Source organism: Lithobates pipiens, unplaced genomic scaffold (genome assembly GCF_037356315.1).
Source record: "Lithobates pipiens isolate NorthernLeopardFrog02 unplaced genomic scaffold, aLitPip1_a1.2 Scaffold_3, whole genome shotgun sequence".
In the NCBI taxonomy this organism is placed as follows: Eukaryota; Metazoa; Chordata; class Amphibia; order Anura; family Ranidae; genus Lithobates; species Lithobates pipiens.
The window spans coordinates 175905214-175921988 of NW_027507790.1; the positions used below are offsets into that span (position 1 = coordinate 175905214).

A 16775-nucleotide genomic window follows, 5' to 3' on the forward strand; every position below is an offset into this window, starting at 1 on the left:
GTAAATCTGAAGGAAAAAATCTGCAGAAAATCTGACAGTGTGTATGGGGCTTATGTGTGCACAACTAGTAAGTATTTTGTGGCTGAAGGTTTTTAAAATTCGCCTGCCATTAAAGTCAATGGGGTCCACCGCAAACTTTGCGGTTCACAAACTTTTGGCCCCGTTTGCGGTTCGTCCATCACTACACTCTAGTAATGCAGGCCATGAAACTCGGTACCCCACCCCCCCCCCCTATAATAATGCAGACTGCCTGTGCCAACTGTCGTGTTGCCCCTGTGCCATGCAACCATTGTGTGCCCCCCACGTGACATCCAGCAAGCACAGCCTGTGCCTGCCTGGGGCCCCCTTTGCTATCCAGCCAGCCCATGGCAACCATCGTGTGCCCCCCTGTGATATGCAGACTGCCCCCCTCTCCATGACAATACCCCTTGTCGTATCCCCGCTGTGTGTCTTCATAATGCAGCCAACCCCCCGTGTGTCTTCATAATGCAGCCGACCCCCCCCCCCCCCCCGTGTGTCTTCATAATGCAGCCGACCCAAATCCCCCCCCCCCCCCCGTGTGTCTTCATAATGCAGCCGACCCCCCCCCCCCCCCGTGTGGCTTCATAATGCATCCGATCCCCCGTGTGTCTTCATAATGCAGCCGACCCCCCGTGTGTCTTCATAATGCAGCCAACCCCCCGTGTGTTTTCATAATGCAGCCGACCCCCCGTCTGTCTTCATAATGCAGCCGACCCCACCCCCCCCCGCCCCGTGTGTCGTCATAATGCAGCTGACCCCCCCGTGTGTCTTCATAATGCAGCCGACCCCCGTGTGTCTTCATAATGCAGGGCGTGGCCTATGAATACACTCTCGTACAGCGGGGGCAGCGGTGGATTCAAAATAGCTGTGACCTGGATAAACAGACACGCTGGTTTTACCTTCTACTGTGTGAGTAGTATTTTATGCATTCAATAAAACGCAATTATAAACGGGATTACACTATGTTTGCCCTTTTTTGCTTCCAATGAGGATAAATTGTTGAAATTACTAGATGTCAACCAGATCAGCTCTGCAAAGCGGCACAGGGGCTCACACTGTGAAGGCGCATTAACCTCTTATGGGGAGAGGGAGCTGGTGAGTGCGGTCATTTATCTTACACACGGAAGTCGCACCGGTTGTAACCCAGGAATTCACTAACACGGAAGCACATTGGCACTTTCTTTTAGCAGAACTTTTCAATTTGAACATTACTGTTTTTTCTGCCGTGGGTTTTTACCAACTTTAAACGTGCAATTAACCACATATTTCCTTTTAGCGTTTTTGAAAAAAATCGCATGCCTCAATCTAGCGATTTTATGAATAAAATAGACTGGATTTATGTACTGTGGCAACTTTAGGAGCAAGTTACACTTTTTGCATAGTTGATATAGTTATGGCACTTTGTTAAGCACGTAGCACTTTTTTCTTGTATGGTTTGCACAAACTTATATAAGCACTTTAATATTGCAAGAAGAGGTTCGTTTGAGCATTCTGTTGCATATTTGCACATTTAAATTTATAGAAGCACTTTAATTAATGAAATAAGGGGTTTGTTTGAGCATTTTTTGCATATTTCATACACATTTTGTATTTGTTTTCCATATAAAAAAAAACACAGCACTTAATGCGCAAAAGAATTGTATTTACATTATACTTTTCACTTTTATTTTCAATTTATTCCTATTTTTATACTCACTCCTGCAAATAATTAGACACAAGCATCAGTAGACGGGTTTGCCCGCAAATTCAATGAACAACAGGTGAGCGCCGTAACTACCACCCTAGTATCTATTTATGTCTTTCACCTTTTAGGTGAATATATTAGGTAGTGGCAGCCCCTTTCACCATAATACACAGCCTGTTTACACTTTATCTTGGGTATTATTTATCCGTATACTGGTTTTGTTCCATTAGAACAGTCCAGGGTCCTTAGCGCACCTTTACCCCCTTTTTTTCACTCATTCATAATGCAGCCGACCCCCGTCTGTCTTCATAATGCAGCCGACCCCCGTCTGTCTTCATAATGCAGCCGACCCCCGTCTGTCTTCATAATGCAGCCGACCCCCGTCTGTCTTCATAATGCAGCCGACCCCCGTCTGTCTTCATAATGCAGCCGACCCCCGTCTGTCTTCATAATGCAGCCGACCCCCGTCTGTCTTCATAATGCAGCCGACCCCCGTCTGTCTTCATAATGCAGCCGACCCCCTGTGTGTCTTCATAATGCAGCCGACCCCCCCATGACGATACTCCACGTTGTATCCCTCGCTGTCATCCAGATGGAGGCAAATGTGTGTTCATCATGCTGCTGATACATTGGCGTGTGAGGACTAGTTAATAAAATTCAGATGTGTGTTCATCATCATGAAGCCGATCCATCGGCGTGTGAGGAGTTAATAGAAGTCAGAGGTGTTGTTCGTCAGTCTTTCTTGTGTCTGAAACCGACGCATGCGCAGTAGCGGTAAGGGATATTGATTTTCATGGGACAATATTACTGCTACACCGGTAATAGAACGGGGCGGGACTTGCATGACTATCCAACCCTCTAGTAATGAGAAGGGGCGGGACTTGCATGACTATCCAACCCTCTAGTAATGCGAAGGGGCGTGTCTGGGCGGGACTTGCATGACTATCCAACCCTCTAGTAATGAGAAGGGGCGGGACTTGCATGACTATCCAACCCTCTAGTAATGCGAAGGGGCGTGTCTGGGCGGGACTTGCATGACTATCCAACCCTCTAGTAATGAGAAGAGGCGGGACTTGCATGACTATCCAACCCTCTAGTAATGAGAAGGGGCGTGTCTGGGCGGTGTCCCACAGCGAACACCGGCGGTCGGTGTAGATACTGTTAATACAGTGTGTGATGGAAGGGATGAGGGTGGTTGTAGCGCTGTGTTTGCTTCTGACCGCTGCCAGTCATGAGTCCCCGGAGAGGAGGGAGGGGATGGCGGCGCTCGGGGCTCCTGATCCCTCCCCGTACGGCTCCCTGTGGCCGCTTCCCCAGGAGGTGCAATTCTCCCCCGACTTCATGTTCATCCCCCCGGCTGACTTCTCCATAGTGCACGGGGAGGGCTCCACCGCGGGGCCGGAGTGTCTGGTCCTACAGGATGCCTTCCGGAGGTGAGATGTGTGATCGGAGGGGTGTCCGGTGGTGTGATTACCCCCCCCCCCCCCACCATATATGTGATCACCTCCCCCCCCATATATGTGATCACCTCCCCCAATATATATATGTGATCACCTCCCCCCCAATATATATATGTGATCACCTCCCCCCCCCATATATATATATATATATATATATGTGTATGTGTGATCACCTCCCCCAATATATATATGTGATCACCTCCCCCCAATATATATATGTGATCACCTCCCCCCCAATATATATATGTGATCACCTCCCCCCCATATATATATATATATATATATATATATATATATATGTGTATGTGTGATCACCCCCCCCCCCCCTTCAATATATATGTGGTCACCTCCTCCCCAATAAATATATATATATATATATATATATATATATACACACACACACAATGTACAAAGATTTCTCATATGAATATTCTCAAATTGATCCATGTGGCCAGCATAAGGCTCGGTACACACTTATGTAGTTTGCTTTTGATCTGTTCTGCAGTGCTTTTTGCTGAGCGTTTTGATTTTTGCGTACATGATTTTGCCGTGATTTGCGTTTTTGCATTTTTTTTTTTATTTTTTGTCCAATTTTGTTGTTGGGCAGATTAAAAAACACAAATTTCTGCAAAAATGCATTACACGCTTTGCTGCAGCTTCTGCATTGAAGTTTATTGGACAAAAAAAAGCAGTTTCACGTTTAAAAAAAAGCCGAACCCTTTCCAAATACGCAGCTGCTGAAAAAAGCATAGATGTGAGCCTGTCCCATAGGAAACCATGTAAATGAACTGTAGTGCGTTTCGGCAAAAAGCACCAAAAACACATACATGTGAACCAGGTCTAAGACATTTAGTAACATAATGGGGTTAAAAAAAATAAAATTGGCCCTTTTTATAGTACAAAGAAAAGCACATAATCACTATTGTAAGGGGTTTTTTTTTTTTTTTTTTTTTTTTTTTTTTTTTTTTTTTTTTTTATAACTATAGAACCGTGAAAGAAATATTTATAGTAGCGATTATTTGCTTGTCTTGTACTATAAAGGGCTCATTTTTAGTTTTTTTTAACCACATTATGTTAGTGCCCGATTAATCGATTATGAAATTAATCGATTATTTTCGCAATCTATTAGTTGTCAATTAATCGATTCGTTGTTTCAGCCCTAATATAGAGTGTGTGTGTGTGTGTGTGTGTGTGTGTTCACTCCCCTAATATATGTGGGATCATCTCCAACAGTGTTGCCAACCTACCAGATTGAAATTTACTGACATGACACCCAAAATTTACGCTGTCCCTCCCCCTCCCCAAATATACCTGTGATCACTAGTGGCGGCCTGTCCATTAGGGGTGCACAGGTGCCGGCCCCCTGATCTACATACGGGGGGGCGCCGGATGCATAATTTTCAATTGGGGTGTTTTTTGTTGTTTTTATAACACGATTAGAGCTCTCTTTGTACATGAAGGACTCCGGCACACCTGTGTGTGTGTAATTTCTGCATATACACAGACACGCCACAGTTTAGAATTTCAATAACCGTGCATCTTTGTGCATGCATGGGGACCAGCCACACATGCACAAATGTGCCACACGGCTCTTCCTAACACCGTGTGGCACATTGATGGGGGATGGCAGTGAACATCATTCTCTCTAAGGCCTCGTACACGCGGTATGGTTGTTGGCCAACCGAGCGCCAGATTTTTGTCTTAAGGGGGTGTGCCAGGATCTTGCATACTAACGGTACACTATTATCGTACCACAAACACAAACGTAGTGACGTACTATGAGGAATTTCAGCTCTTGAGCGCCACCCTTTGGGCCCCTTCTGCTAATGTCATGTTTGGTGAGTATTGATTCCAAGCATGTTTTTGACTTTTGTGTGACTGACTGACTTGTGTACTGACCATCCAAAAATCGGACAACAGACTGTTGCCAGCCAAAAATTTACTAGCCTGTCATCCAACATTTGTTGGAGGAAAGTTGGACAATTCTCAAAAGAAGTGTACTAACGGTAAGATTTTAGGACAGCAGTCTGTTAACAGACAGTCCCCTGCCAACAATCGTATGAGGCTTTAGACAAGAAAGATGCATAGAGGAATCTCCCGCTACCAGCTATTGTAACAGGACCCGCAGCTGTCTGAGTACCTGAACAATGGCAGCATCTGATTGGCTGACTTTCTTATAGGGGTTGTAAAGAGAATTTTCTCAAGTCATCTTCCAGGACGGCAGGCCTGAGAGATGAGAGGCTCCTCCCCACAGGAAACACAATCAATCGACAGCTGTTTTAAGTCCCCACCCTTCCCCTTGATCCTCAGTTTTTGATTGTGTTTCTCCCTACACAGCGAAACTGTTTGTTTTTTTCCAAATGACCCGAAGCCTGGGGCTGGTGGTCTCCCCCTGGGAGCCGGACCACAAGCCTGGGAAGCCTCTGGGTCTGGTAGGATATTCTTGTCCTTCCTGGGGGGTTCCCCTATCTTTTCCTCAGGTCGGGCAGCAGAAATTGGAAGAGCCCCCCTGAGAGCTGAAGGACCCTGGGTACAGTGGTGTACCCAGAACTTCAGGGGCCATTATCCTGTCTCCCCCTCCTTACCTGTACAGGTGGCTGTTCAGACGGGGGTGCTGGCCATCGGTTCTTTCCAGGGGGATCTTGTCCCCGACTCCTGGGTCCCCGGTAGCTCGCGTGGGCTGCCGGAGAGGGCGTGGCAACAAGCACCGCGTCATTTTCAAACTTCGGGAAAATGGCAGCGGCGTTCTTACCCAGGAGGGAAGGCTGTGAGTCAGTAGGAGCAGGCGCCCACATCCTCCTTTCTCTAGAGCGAGGAGGCACCAGTTTACTACGGTGGATGTCTGCCTTAACCACCTCAGATATGAAGATGGGAATGAGGAATGGAAGGCATTGCCCCCCCCCCCCATGTATATAGACTGACTGGTACAGTGCAGGACACAGCCTAACCTGGCACCTCCCTATGGGGACAGCAGTTGGGGGGGGGAAGCACTTTGGCGGCTATCCTCCTTGCGTGTGGACCATAAGGATGGAAAAGCAAGCCCGCTGGCTGTGGCAAAAAGAGGAAGACGACAACGGTGAGTGCTTTACTTTCCTTTTGCCGTGGGAATTTAGCTGCAAAATCCCCAATTCCAACCAGAGGGTTCCTGGGCATTTGAGATCTCACCTGGGGTCTGGATTCAAATAGCCCTTAAGCTTCTGCTAAAAACACCAGCTGCAGCCCCTCTTACATCAGAGAAGCTGTATGGTGGACAGGTGGTGCAGAGGAACGAGTGTGCCTAAACCACTTCAGATGAGAAAGAGGTAGGTAGGCCATTGCTCCCCCTTCCCCGTGTATATACTGACTGGTGCAGTGCAGAACTTGGGGTCGGGATACAAATAGCGCAGACGCCACTGCTAAAACCACCAGCCACAGCTCCCTCTTACAGCAGAGACACTGTGGTTATCGCAGCAGTAGGTTGCCAGCCTCTCCCTACATGCCCAGTTGTGGTACATTTAGTAGGGATGAATATAGCGTACAGAGGGGACCTGGTAGATACAAAGTTACTTACAGGCCAGGTATACCACTGAACAGGTTATTAATTGGGCAGTGGTTGGTGGATTCAGAAGCTCCCCTGGTCAGCAGGTGCACTAGGTTACCGGCCCTATTAGCCCAGCTGCTAGGAATCTGAAGTTGCTTCACAATGTTTAAAAGCTGACCTAACATTCAAGGAGGGGCAGAGACCAAGCTACTGTGTGGCACAGTAGGGGTTCCCTTGTCACAGATCCTCCTTTTGGGGGTTGCCTGCTATAGTTAACTTTCATAAGCTCCAACCTCCCACTCCACCTTTACACTGTGTTTATATTATAGTGTAGGAGGTAAGAAGAAACTTTTTTTTTTTATTGGTTTGGGCTACAATCCACGCAGTGGCAGATCTAAAGGCGATTCACCATAGATCGCTCCCTACATCCTTTTAATTGAGGATTTTCTGTGCAAACCTATGCAAGAGCTACATAATTGATTGTTTGAAGCCTGCAAATAGCTATTTACCTCCCAGGCTAAACTGGTAACCACTTCTTCTAGAGAGGTCTTAAATTGGTCTCTAGGGCTGGGCTCATTGAGACTTTAGTTGCTAATCAGCACCACCTGGATAGGTGCTGGCTAGCGTTTGCTCAGTCTATGGAGGTAAGGTAGGACAACAACTACTACTAATAGTAGGGTGTCCAACCATTTTAGGATCTGTTCCTTCTCTGGTGGTGAAGGTTTAGTATCTACAGCCCAGGCTATGCCTATGAAATAAATTGCCTGTTGGTTATTTCATAAAGGGATAGACCATGACTCCTCATTGGCTGCACACCAGTAGACCTCAGTAGTGAAGGTTTGTGCTTGCTGGGATGTTTTTGTGGCACAGCAGAAATACACATTGAGATCTGTGACATCTCTGCTTAATAAGGACTATATTGCTGTACATCAGAAATGCACTGCACTGAAGCTTGTTTGCTGTCCTTTATATACTAAAGGTACTGCTTTGTTTGGCTACAGATCAGAAAAATACAACAGTGAAGGTGGTCTGTACTTTCTGGTTTTGTGTTGCACAGCAGAAATGCACATCATTGTGTCTGGTGACATCTCTGCTCATAATGGTTATATTGTTGCACATCAGACATACACAAGATTGAGGTCTGTCTGTGGGGCTTTGTGTCCAGTTTTACTGCCTTGTTGGTTACTTATCAGAAAGGCAGCAGTGAAGTCTGATGGTCCTGATTTGCGTGGCGCTGTGCTGATTCAGACAGTGCGATTAACGGCAATGGCTGCCGAGTTTAAACATGCGATTTGACATGTTGAGTCGCATGACAAATCATTTCAATATGGATGTGCTATCTCTATTCATAGTGTTTTATTGTTGCACATCAGATTTATACAGCATTAAGGTCTGTGAGGTTTTGTGTCCTGTATTACTGCCTTATCAGAAAGGCAGCAGTGAAAATTGATGGTTCAAATTTGTTGGGCTACATAGCAGAAATACAAATTGAACCCCTGCCAGGTGTAGTACATATACTGCCTTTGGTAATCCGTGTAGCACCACAAAGTGGTGTTGTGCTGATTTTAGCCATGCGATTTGACATGTTGAGTCGCAAGGCCAAATCGCTTCAATATGGATGTGCTATCTCTATTCAGAATTGTTATATTGTTGCACATCAGACATATACAAGATTGAAGGTTGTCTGTCCTTTTATGTCTTGCATATACTGCCTTATTGGCTGCATATCAGAAAGGACACAGCAGTGAAGGTTGCTTGTCTTTTTCTGATTTTGTTTTTGCTGCTCAGCTGAGAGACACATTGAGGATGGTGGCCTCTCTGCTCAGTATTGGTATATTACTACACATCAGACATACACAAAGATTGAATGTTTGTGTCCTGTATGTCCTATATTTACTGCCTTATCGTTTGTATATCAGGCTAAGCAGTGTTTCTCATGGATCTACCTTTCTGCATCTTAGGGATACACAGCAGGGGTTTGTTGGCTGCAATCCTCCAGGGAGTCACAGCATTGGGGACCCCTTACTTGTTCGACCTGAAAATTGCTATTTGTTTTTTTTTTTTTCTCCCTGCGACCTGTGTAATCTTGAGGTCTGTGGATCCAGGAATCAGGGACTGCTGGTGTCGCACAGACACAAATGGTACCCATTGGAAGCCATAGTATATGACTTCTCATGCGTCTTGCAGTCCCAAGTCGCAGGTTGGGTCGCACGGGTGTGGGAACCCTAAACTTATCTGTCCCTTCTGATTGAGGTTTTGCTACACAGCAGGAATACTCATCATGGCGTTATTGTTTTATTTTGCAGCGGACCAGAAAGATTGCAGCTGTAAAGGCTGTCTGTCTTTTTCCTCAGTGTCTGCTTTTATGTTGTTGCACAGCAGAAATACTCAAGATTGAAGCTTGTTGGTGCTTTCTGTTTCAGAAAAACACAATGCTGCAGGTTGCTCGTGTCCTTTCTCAGTGTTGGTTCTATCTGAACTACACTACAGAAGTGCATGACAGAAAGGATTGTCTTGTGTTCCATATTTTTCCCTGTGGCATAGCAGAAATGCACAACACGGGAGTTGGTGTTCATATTAATCTTATAACTGTATTTGGTGGTTTGTCAGAAATACACAACATAGAAGTTTGGGTCTTTCTGTCTTTATAGCCTTGTTTTGCTGTACATAGGTAAAGCACAACAGTAAAGGGGGTTCCTGTCCTTTCCGTATTTATATATCAGTTATGACCTAGCTAGCTGCACTAAAGAAATACGCAGCATTTAGGGTTTGCTTGAGTCTTAATGTTTTTACGTCTTGGCAGCACATCAGAAAACCAGACTATGAGGACTGTTTGTCTACGTTGAGGTTCAGATTTGGGTCTCTTCCCATATTTGATATATTTTTTTAGCTAGTCACACTCAGGCACACAACATTGTTGTCTATGCTTGTGTCCTTTCTGTCTAACTCTATTGTGCCGTGCCCACAATCTATGATCATTTTATTTGTGATATTAATAATGCATGTATCACCTTTTGTATTTCAGCCTTCTTTTCCATGGAGGGGCCAGGAGTTCGGGCTGCAGCTGCCACATGTCAGAAAACCTTGACCACTTGCATTCAGGGATGCCAGAACCATTTCCTAGGGTTGAAGCCCTGTAGGGTTATGGGACACTGGAGGAAGGGGATAATGAATCGCCCTGTTTAGTAAGAACTTGGAGAGTTCTGTTCAGAGGAGTATTAGGGCCTGAGGATGAAGTATAAAGATGTATACCCGATCGAATAGGTTTCGGCTCGGTGCATGGCCTTCATTTTGCCCTTTTAGCAAAACTAGACATAGCAATATGGGTAGTCTACTCCTGCTAGGGACTTTAATCTCCTGAAGAAGGCTCTCAGGCGTAAGTAAGGACATAGATTGGGCATGCCTTAAACCCAGGGTTCAAGCTTCTGTTAATCTATTTCCCTTAAGTAGGCTTCCCTTTGGTCTTTTGCTGACATAAAGATAAAAGGGAAGCAGTTTTATTTCCCTCAACAGGATAGTGTTAAGACAGGCCCTCTTATTGATTAATGTAGTGTCCTTGTCTTACACAGGTCTCTTATTTTATCTTTTTAGTGGTTCTAAGTAGCACCTACAGGCATAATAGGCCATGGTTGTTAGATGTGTGAGATAGGCAACATTGCTAACCTACAAGTTTAACATGTTTTCTGATTCCATTTTTAAGAGCCCATTTCACCTAGATACTGCATCTGAAGCGGAAAAGGCAGGAACATCTGTGGAGCAGACCTGCAGATCAGCCGCATGATCCAGCTAACATGCCTTCTTCAAGCATATGAGCGTATGGAGTGGAGGTAAAGCTCACTGCAGAGCCAAGGTTCGCCAAGAGGGTTTTGCAGTGGCCCCACCCTAAGGTAGGCCTGAGGTACTTGTTTATCCTCTCAGGTGTGCCGTCCTGGAAGATGACTTGAGAAAAGTACCAGTTACTTACCGGTAACTGTCTTTCTGGGAAATCTTCCAGGACGGCAGGCCTACTTCCCGCCCGTTGGAGGAGGGAAAATTCTAGAACACTAGAAGGTGAGTACCTATGAGGAATGATTTCCCTTGTGAACCTGGTTCAGGAGTTACTTCTCTACAAACTGAGGATCAAGGGGAAGGGTGGGGACTTAAAACAGCTGTCGATTGATTGTGTTTCCTGTGGGGAGGAGCCTCTCATCTCTCAGGCCTGCCGTCCTGGAAGATTTCCCAGAAAGACAGTTACCGGTAAGTAACTGGTACTTTTTTTATTTTTTTAAAAATAACAAACATGTTATACTTACCTCCACTGTGCAGCTAGTTTTGCACAGAGTGACCCCGAACCTGGTCTTCTGGGGTCCCTCGGCGGCTGTCTCGGCTTCCCCCCCCGCGCAAGTACTTCTCACGTTCATGCGAGCTCCCTCACATGGTGAGAAGCACTTGCGGGTGCGCTCCCGTGATACAGCCAGCAGCTATAGCCGCTCACTGCATCACTCGGCCCCGCACGCCGCGCCATTGGATGTGATTGACAGCACCACGAGCCAATGGCTGCGCTGCTTTCAATCCATTTACTCCAGCCAATAAACGGGCAGGTTGAGTGGTGAAGAGGACGTCGGGGCGAGCGTGGGACTTTCCAGGGGTCAGGTAAGTAAAACAGGGGGGCTGGGGGCGCCGGCACTGTCAGATGTTTTTTCACCGTAATGCATAGAATGCATTAAAGTGAGGAAACGTTTACCTTTACAATCCCTTTAATTTAAGTTTATTGAGTCGGGTGGTGTTGGCAGTGCCACCCATGGCTGTGAAATATAAGCTGTGTATGGCCAGTTATATTGTGCTCCAGTCTGTGCATTCTGTTTTTCCCCACTGCTAAGATCATTCAGTAAATAGATTGTATTGATGATGGTTTGTTCTCTGAAAAACAAGACTTGTAGTTCTCTAACTGCTGCTAGATGACAGTTTGCTTCTCAATCTAACAAGACGGTTGCATGTGACCCGACCTCAAGCACAGAGTCACCTCAGTACAGAGTAATCTTCCTACATGTCACATGACGGTATTATCTCCGGGCCCTCATCTAAGAAACTCAACTTTCCTGTTTTACAGACAGGACAGACCGGTCAGTAGCAGCAACTGTCATTAAACTATGTGCGATTTTCTGTGTGATCACATGACTTTGCTGTTCTGCTGGTGAAGTGTTAGAACCCACATCCAGTATGAGCTATGTCCTGTACATGGAAGGTATACATAGTGTCTGAATAGGGCTGGTGAGAAAAGCGCGCTCTGTTTTCTGTCACTTGGCTTTATTGGTTTACAGCCGCCAACTAGTTATAAAATCATTAGGAAATATGGAATATGCAGTAAATATAGAGGTAAACTGCATTGAATTGCCTAACCTGCTACAGAAGTGACACGCCTTGGTTCAGGGTACAGAGTATGATACGTAAAGTAGAACTTAAGCCTCCTACACACGGATTTTCCGATGGGAAATGTTCGATGACAGGCTGCTGGTGGAAAATCCGACCAGTTGTACGCTCCATCGGACAATGTCTCTCAGATTTTCCAAGCGTGTACACAAGTCCATCGGACAAAAGTACAAACACGCATGCTCGGAAGCAAGGATGAGCCAGAAGTGGTCAGTCTTGTAAACTAGCTTTTCTTAATGGAGAATTAACATTCGTGACGTGGAAAATAATGAAATCTCAAATGATGGTGTTCCTCTATTTTAAAAGGCTCTCATTTTCAAGTGACCTCAAGAATAATATTATGGTTTTTTATTTTATTTTTTATTTTTTTGTTTTGCTTTATTTTTTTTATTTATTTTTTTGGGCAAGTTCCCACAACACCATTATCAAAGATACAACTATGTTGGTTTCCCTTGTCAATTTTACATTGTATTTTTTTTTTTTTTTTTTAACTGTAACTGTCTACTCCCAAACTGTCATTTTTGAAGGAAAACGCAAGCCAAGTATTCTCCACAATTTTATTTTTTTATTTTTTTTATTGTGAATTTAGAAAAAATAAAACAAAATTAGACGTGCCATCTGCCAATAAAACTTAACCAAAAAGTACATTCTATGCACCCAAAAATATAGAAAATATTAAATCATTATACAACCAAAAAATAAAATAAAAGCCTCATGCATGTGTCCTGCTTCTTAATATAGGGGTAAACAATGCTCAGAGTTGGTCAAAGCAGGGGATTCATCACCCTGAGATAATTCAGAAAATCATCCGGATTATTCCCCTGGAGCTCCTGCAGCAAAGGCATATGACAGAATTGGTCACCATTAATAAAGCAACCAATTTTTGGTTCAAGAAATCCTCCTCCTCCGGTTCTTGGACTGGTCTGGGTCAAAGCAATAATTTGAATCCGCAACATGTCTGGTTGACGAACGGCCGTTCAGAAACAAAATGAAAAGTGCAAAACGAAAAGCGAGAATCGGCACTTGCCAAACTTCTACTAACACAAAACCTAGCACAAAGAGCCCAAAGGGTGGTGCTAAAGAGCAGAAAAGCCATGTGCTACGTTCGTGTTAGTTGGCCGACAATTCCTTACCATTTGTATGCAAGACAAGTTTGGGGCCAACACCCTTCGGACAAAAGTCTGAGGTTTTGTTTGTGGAAAATCTGATCGTGTGTTTGAGGCTTAAACTAATGCAAGACATTGTGAGCAGGCAGTCTTCTTATAATAGAAGAGACATTCTATGCTATAAGCCCCCAGTCACACTTGAAAATTGAACCATTAGCGATTACATGCAGGAGAACTAGCAAGGGTTTCCAAATATTGCAGCATTCCCATTGAAAAGTAATGGAAGGCTGACCACTCCCACAGCTAATCCATGGCCAGTTGCATGTAATCACTCGTGGAGTAATTACATGGGAATGATCAGCCCTAGACCAGGATGCATTTAAAGAAAAAAAAAAAAAAATCAGATTATCAGTACAGCCCTCTCAGAATGCCCACTTCAGACCACCAGAGATTCCCACCACTGATGACAACCAGTGATTACCACTACTGATGACCACCAGGGATGCCAGTCTGTGCCCCAAATTAATGCTAATCAGTGCCCACGGATGGTGGCAGTCAGCGCCCATCACTAATGCCTGACAGTGCCTCCCTATTAGTGCTCGTCTATCCGTGCCATCCATTAGTGCCACCTGATTGATGGCACCTCATCAGTGCCTGTCAGTGCAGCCTCATCGGTGCTCATCAGTGAAGGAGAAAACTTGCACAAAGAAAAAAAACCCCAGCAGTGATCAAATACCACCCAAAAAAAAAGCCCTATTTGTGGTAACAAAATGATAAAAGAATTTGTGTTGCATGACTTCGCAATTGTCATTCAAAATTGACTGACTGCCTGACGCACAGAAAGGAGGTATCGCGGGGAGGCGGTGTAGGAGCATCTGAACGCAACACCACCGGCGCTGCAGATCCGGGAACAGGTGACCCTACCCCCCCTTACCACTGCAGCACTATAAGCACCTTTTTATACAGAGGTTATTTTATTTATTTAAATTTGAGTTTGATGGATTAGATGTTTTGAAGTGAATATATATTACTTAAACGGTATTACACTATTGTGTGCCTTTATTACCCTCCCTATGGGATATGTGAGGAGGCTTGGCAGAAGGTGTACAGCCAGAGTGTGGAGGAGGCTTGCAGTGAGAGGCGTCTATAGCAGCCACTACAGGAATAAAAGAGAGAATCAAGATTCCCCCGGCTGATACTAATCATTTTGAGCTTAAAATTTAAGTGAGGGCACACCTGATGGGGGAGGAGAGCACAATTTTGCACAAAGTCACTGTACTTTGAGGCTGGGTTCACACCGGAGCGATGCGGGAACGCTGCGAATCCGCGGCGTTTTCCTGCATGCATCGCATGCCTCCCGCCGGCAGTTCACACTGCTCTATGCGGACTGCTGGGAGTGTCAGTGAAATGTTAATGACACCCCCAGTTCAGTTCGCATATCGCAGTGCGATCTGCAAACTCGGACAGGAATCGGATTGCATGGTGTGAACACCCATGCGATCCGATTCTGCTGCAGACCAAAAAAAGGGTCCCGTGCGAGTTTGCGGCTGGTGCGATGCGAATTCAGCCATACTATCTGTATGGCTGAACTCGCATCGCACAGAGATCGGATGTGATTTGCGGTGCGAATCACATCCGGTTCTCGCTGCCGCAGCGGTGTGAACTCAGCCTTAAGGACTGTTTGCTTTTATGTTCGTTCCAATTTTGGTCTTTTAATTTTTTTAAATATTATTATTTTTTTTTTTGGACTTGATGGCATTTTATTGATTTCATTCACGTTATATTCACTGAGCACGAGCGCTTTATTATTAGAAATTGGATATTAGTGTGTGTGTGTGTGTATGTATGTATGATCATCAGGCACTGGATATATATGCATTTCACGTGATTATATATTAGATTAAAAAAAAAAAATTTTCATGTATTTATATGGATTCGTAACCTTATTAATCAGCACCTTTATGGGGATAGGAATATTTTCATAATAAGTTTATAATATTAGAAGGTTGCATCGCAGTTAGTTACTCTGCGATACATAGCGTGACACATTTATATGTCGGTGCATGTGCACAAGACATGTATAATAATATATAGAGTTTTTCATTTGATCACATTGTGGGAAGGTTTGGGAAGTGTCGGCAGCTGTCACCATCTATAGAATTTTGGTGTTTAGTTTGTTTATAGCAGCACACAGCGTTCCACCTATCTTTTGTCATTCAAAATTGGCTTGGGCAGGATGTGGGTAAAGTGTCTGGTATTGAAGTGCTGAAGTAATCTTCAGGCCTAAAATGTTAGTGTGCAGAAAAAAATGCAAAAACAGCTGTGGCAGAGAAAAGGGTTCATGTTTGTAAAACCACAACTTCCAAAACAGGTCACTAATGATAAAAAAAAAAAGTGATTTTTAAAGGAAGGGTGTTCAAAAAGTAAGTTTTTTGTTTTCCAGTCACGTGACCAAAATTCCGTGACAGGCCATATTGGGTGGCTGGTGGGTTAAACTGTAGCTTTTGGGTCACTGCTGGAAGTGATGTAGAATCTCCTAAGATGTTGGTTCAAGGTAGAAGATTGCCAGCTTTCAAAAAAAATTGTCACTCATCCTGATAGGAGCGGTTTACAGACGCACTGTCAGAGCTTTATCATTAATTTGAATTCTTGTTCCAGGCGTACATGTCACCAGGACAGGAAAAGAGATGCAGGGGCCGACAACACTGGCAGGAAGTAACATTTAGCAGCGAGAATCTAGCATTGTCGCCCCGAGAGCAGACCTACACCAGGGCTATGCAGAATTCCAAGATAATAAGATACATTTGAAATATACAGTAATAAATACATGTTGCAATCTTTGTATGCTCAATTTTAGATTTACCAAAATTTCAAAAGGGAATCTATCCAATCTATTCCTATCTAGTCAGGCAGGCCCTTGTATTGCAGAGCTGTTGGTAGATTTAAGCCTGGGTTCTCGCATGTCCCGTGTGAATTTCCCCTCCGGTTTCACTCCCAATTTCCTAAGCAGCGGTTCAGCTGGGAATTTAGATGCGGCTCCGATGCAAATGTTTGGAGCTGACGGCCCCCGATGTCTTTAACACTAGCTGGTTGTTAAGGAAGACGGCCGCCGTGCCCTTAACAACAAATGAATCATCAGCTGTTATCTTCCTTCATTGTAAGCACTGGTACAGATTAAAAAAAAAAAAATCACAGAATTTCAGCTTTAATGCACACATTTAAACCTTCCAATGTTTGTTACCAGATACTTCAATTACATATTTGGTTTCCTGCGACTGGAAGATGTACCTGCAGGTAAACCAAGGGCAGGACGATTAGTACAACTCCAGGTCATCGTCACCTCAAAGGACAACGAATGTCACAAGTATCCCAACGTCCGTTCAGATGAGTCATGTGAGTATTTAGAACTTTAGTACCAAGCAAACCATGTGACTTGTTTTTTGTTTATTTTTTTTATCTTGGGTTTTATCTAAACTAAGGCTAACCATCCACAGCTTGATTTTTCTCTTGTTTAGCCAATAGTATCCCCTATCCATGCATGTGGATTGTATTCAACAACCACCGTGCCAAATGCA

The 16775-nt window shown here is 44.5% G+C and overlaps 1 protein-coding gene across 1 annotated transcript in view; it reads left to right on the top strand.

Moving 5' to 3' along the window:
* The first annotated feature begins 2847 nt into the window (after positions 1-2847).
* LOC143940794 (beta-hexosaminidase subunit beta-like) overlaps positions 2848-16775 on the top strand; it is a 41839-nt gene continuing 27911 nt past the window's right edge. The window contains exons 1-2 of the mRNA XM_077462527.1: positions 2848-3138; positions 16445-16593. Coding sequence (XP_077318653.1) covers positions 2882-3138; positions 16445-16593 — 406 coding nt within the window. The 5' untranslated portion in view covers positions 2848-2881. The remainder of the gene's footprint in view (positions 3139-16444; positions 16594-16775) is intronic.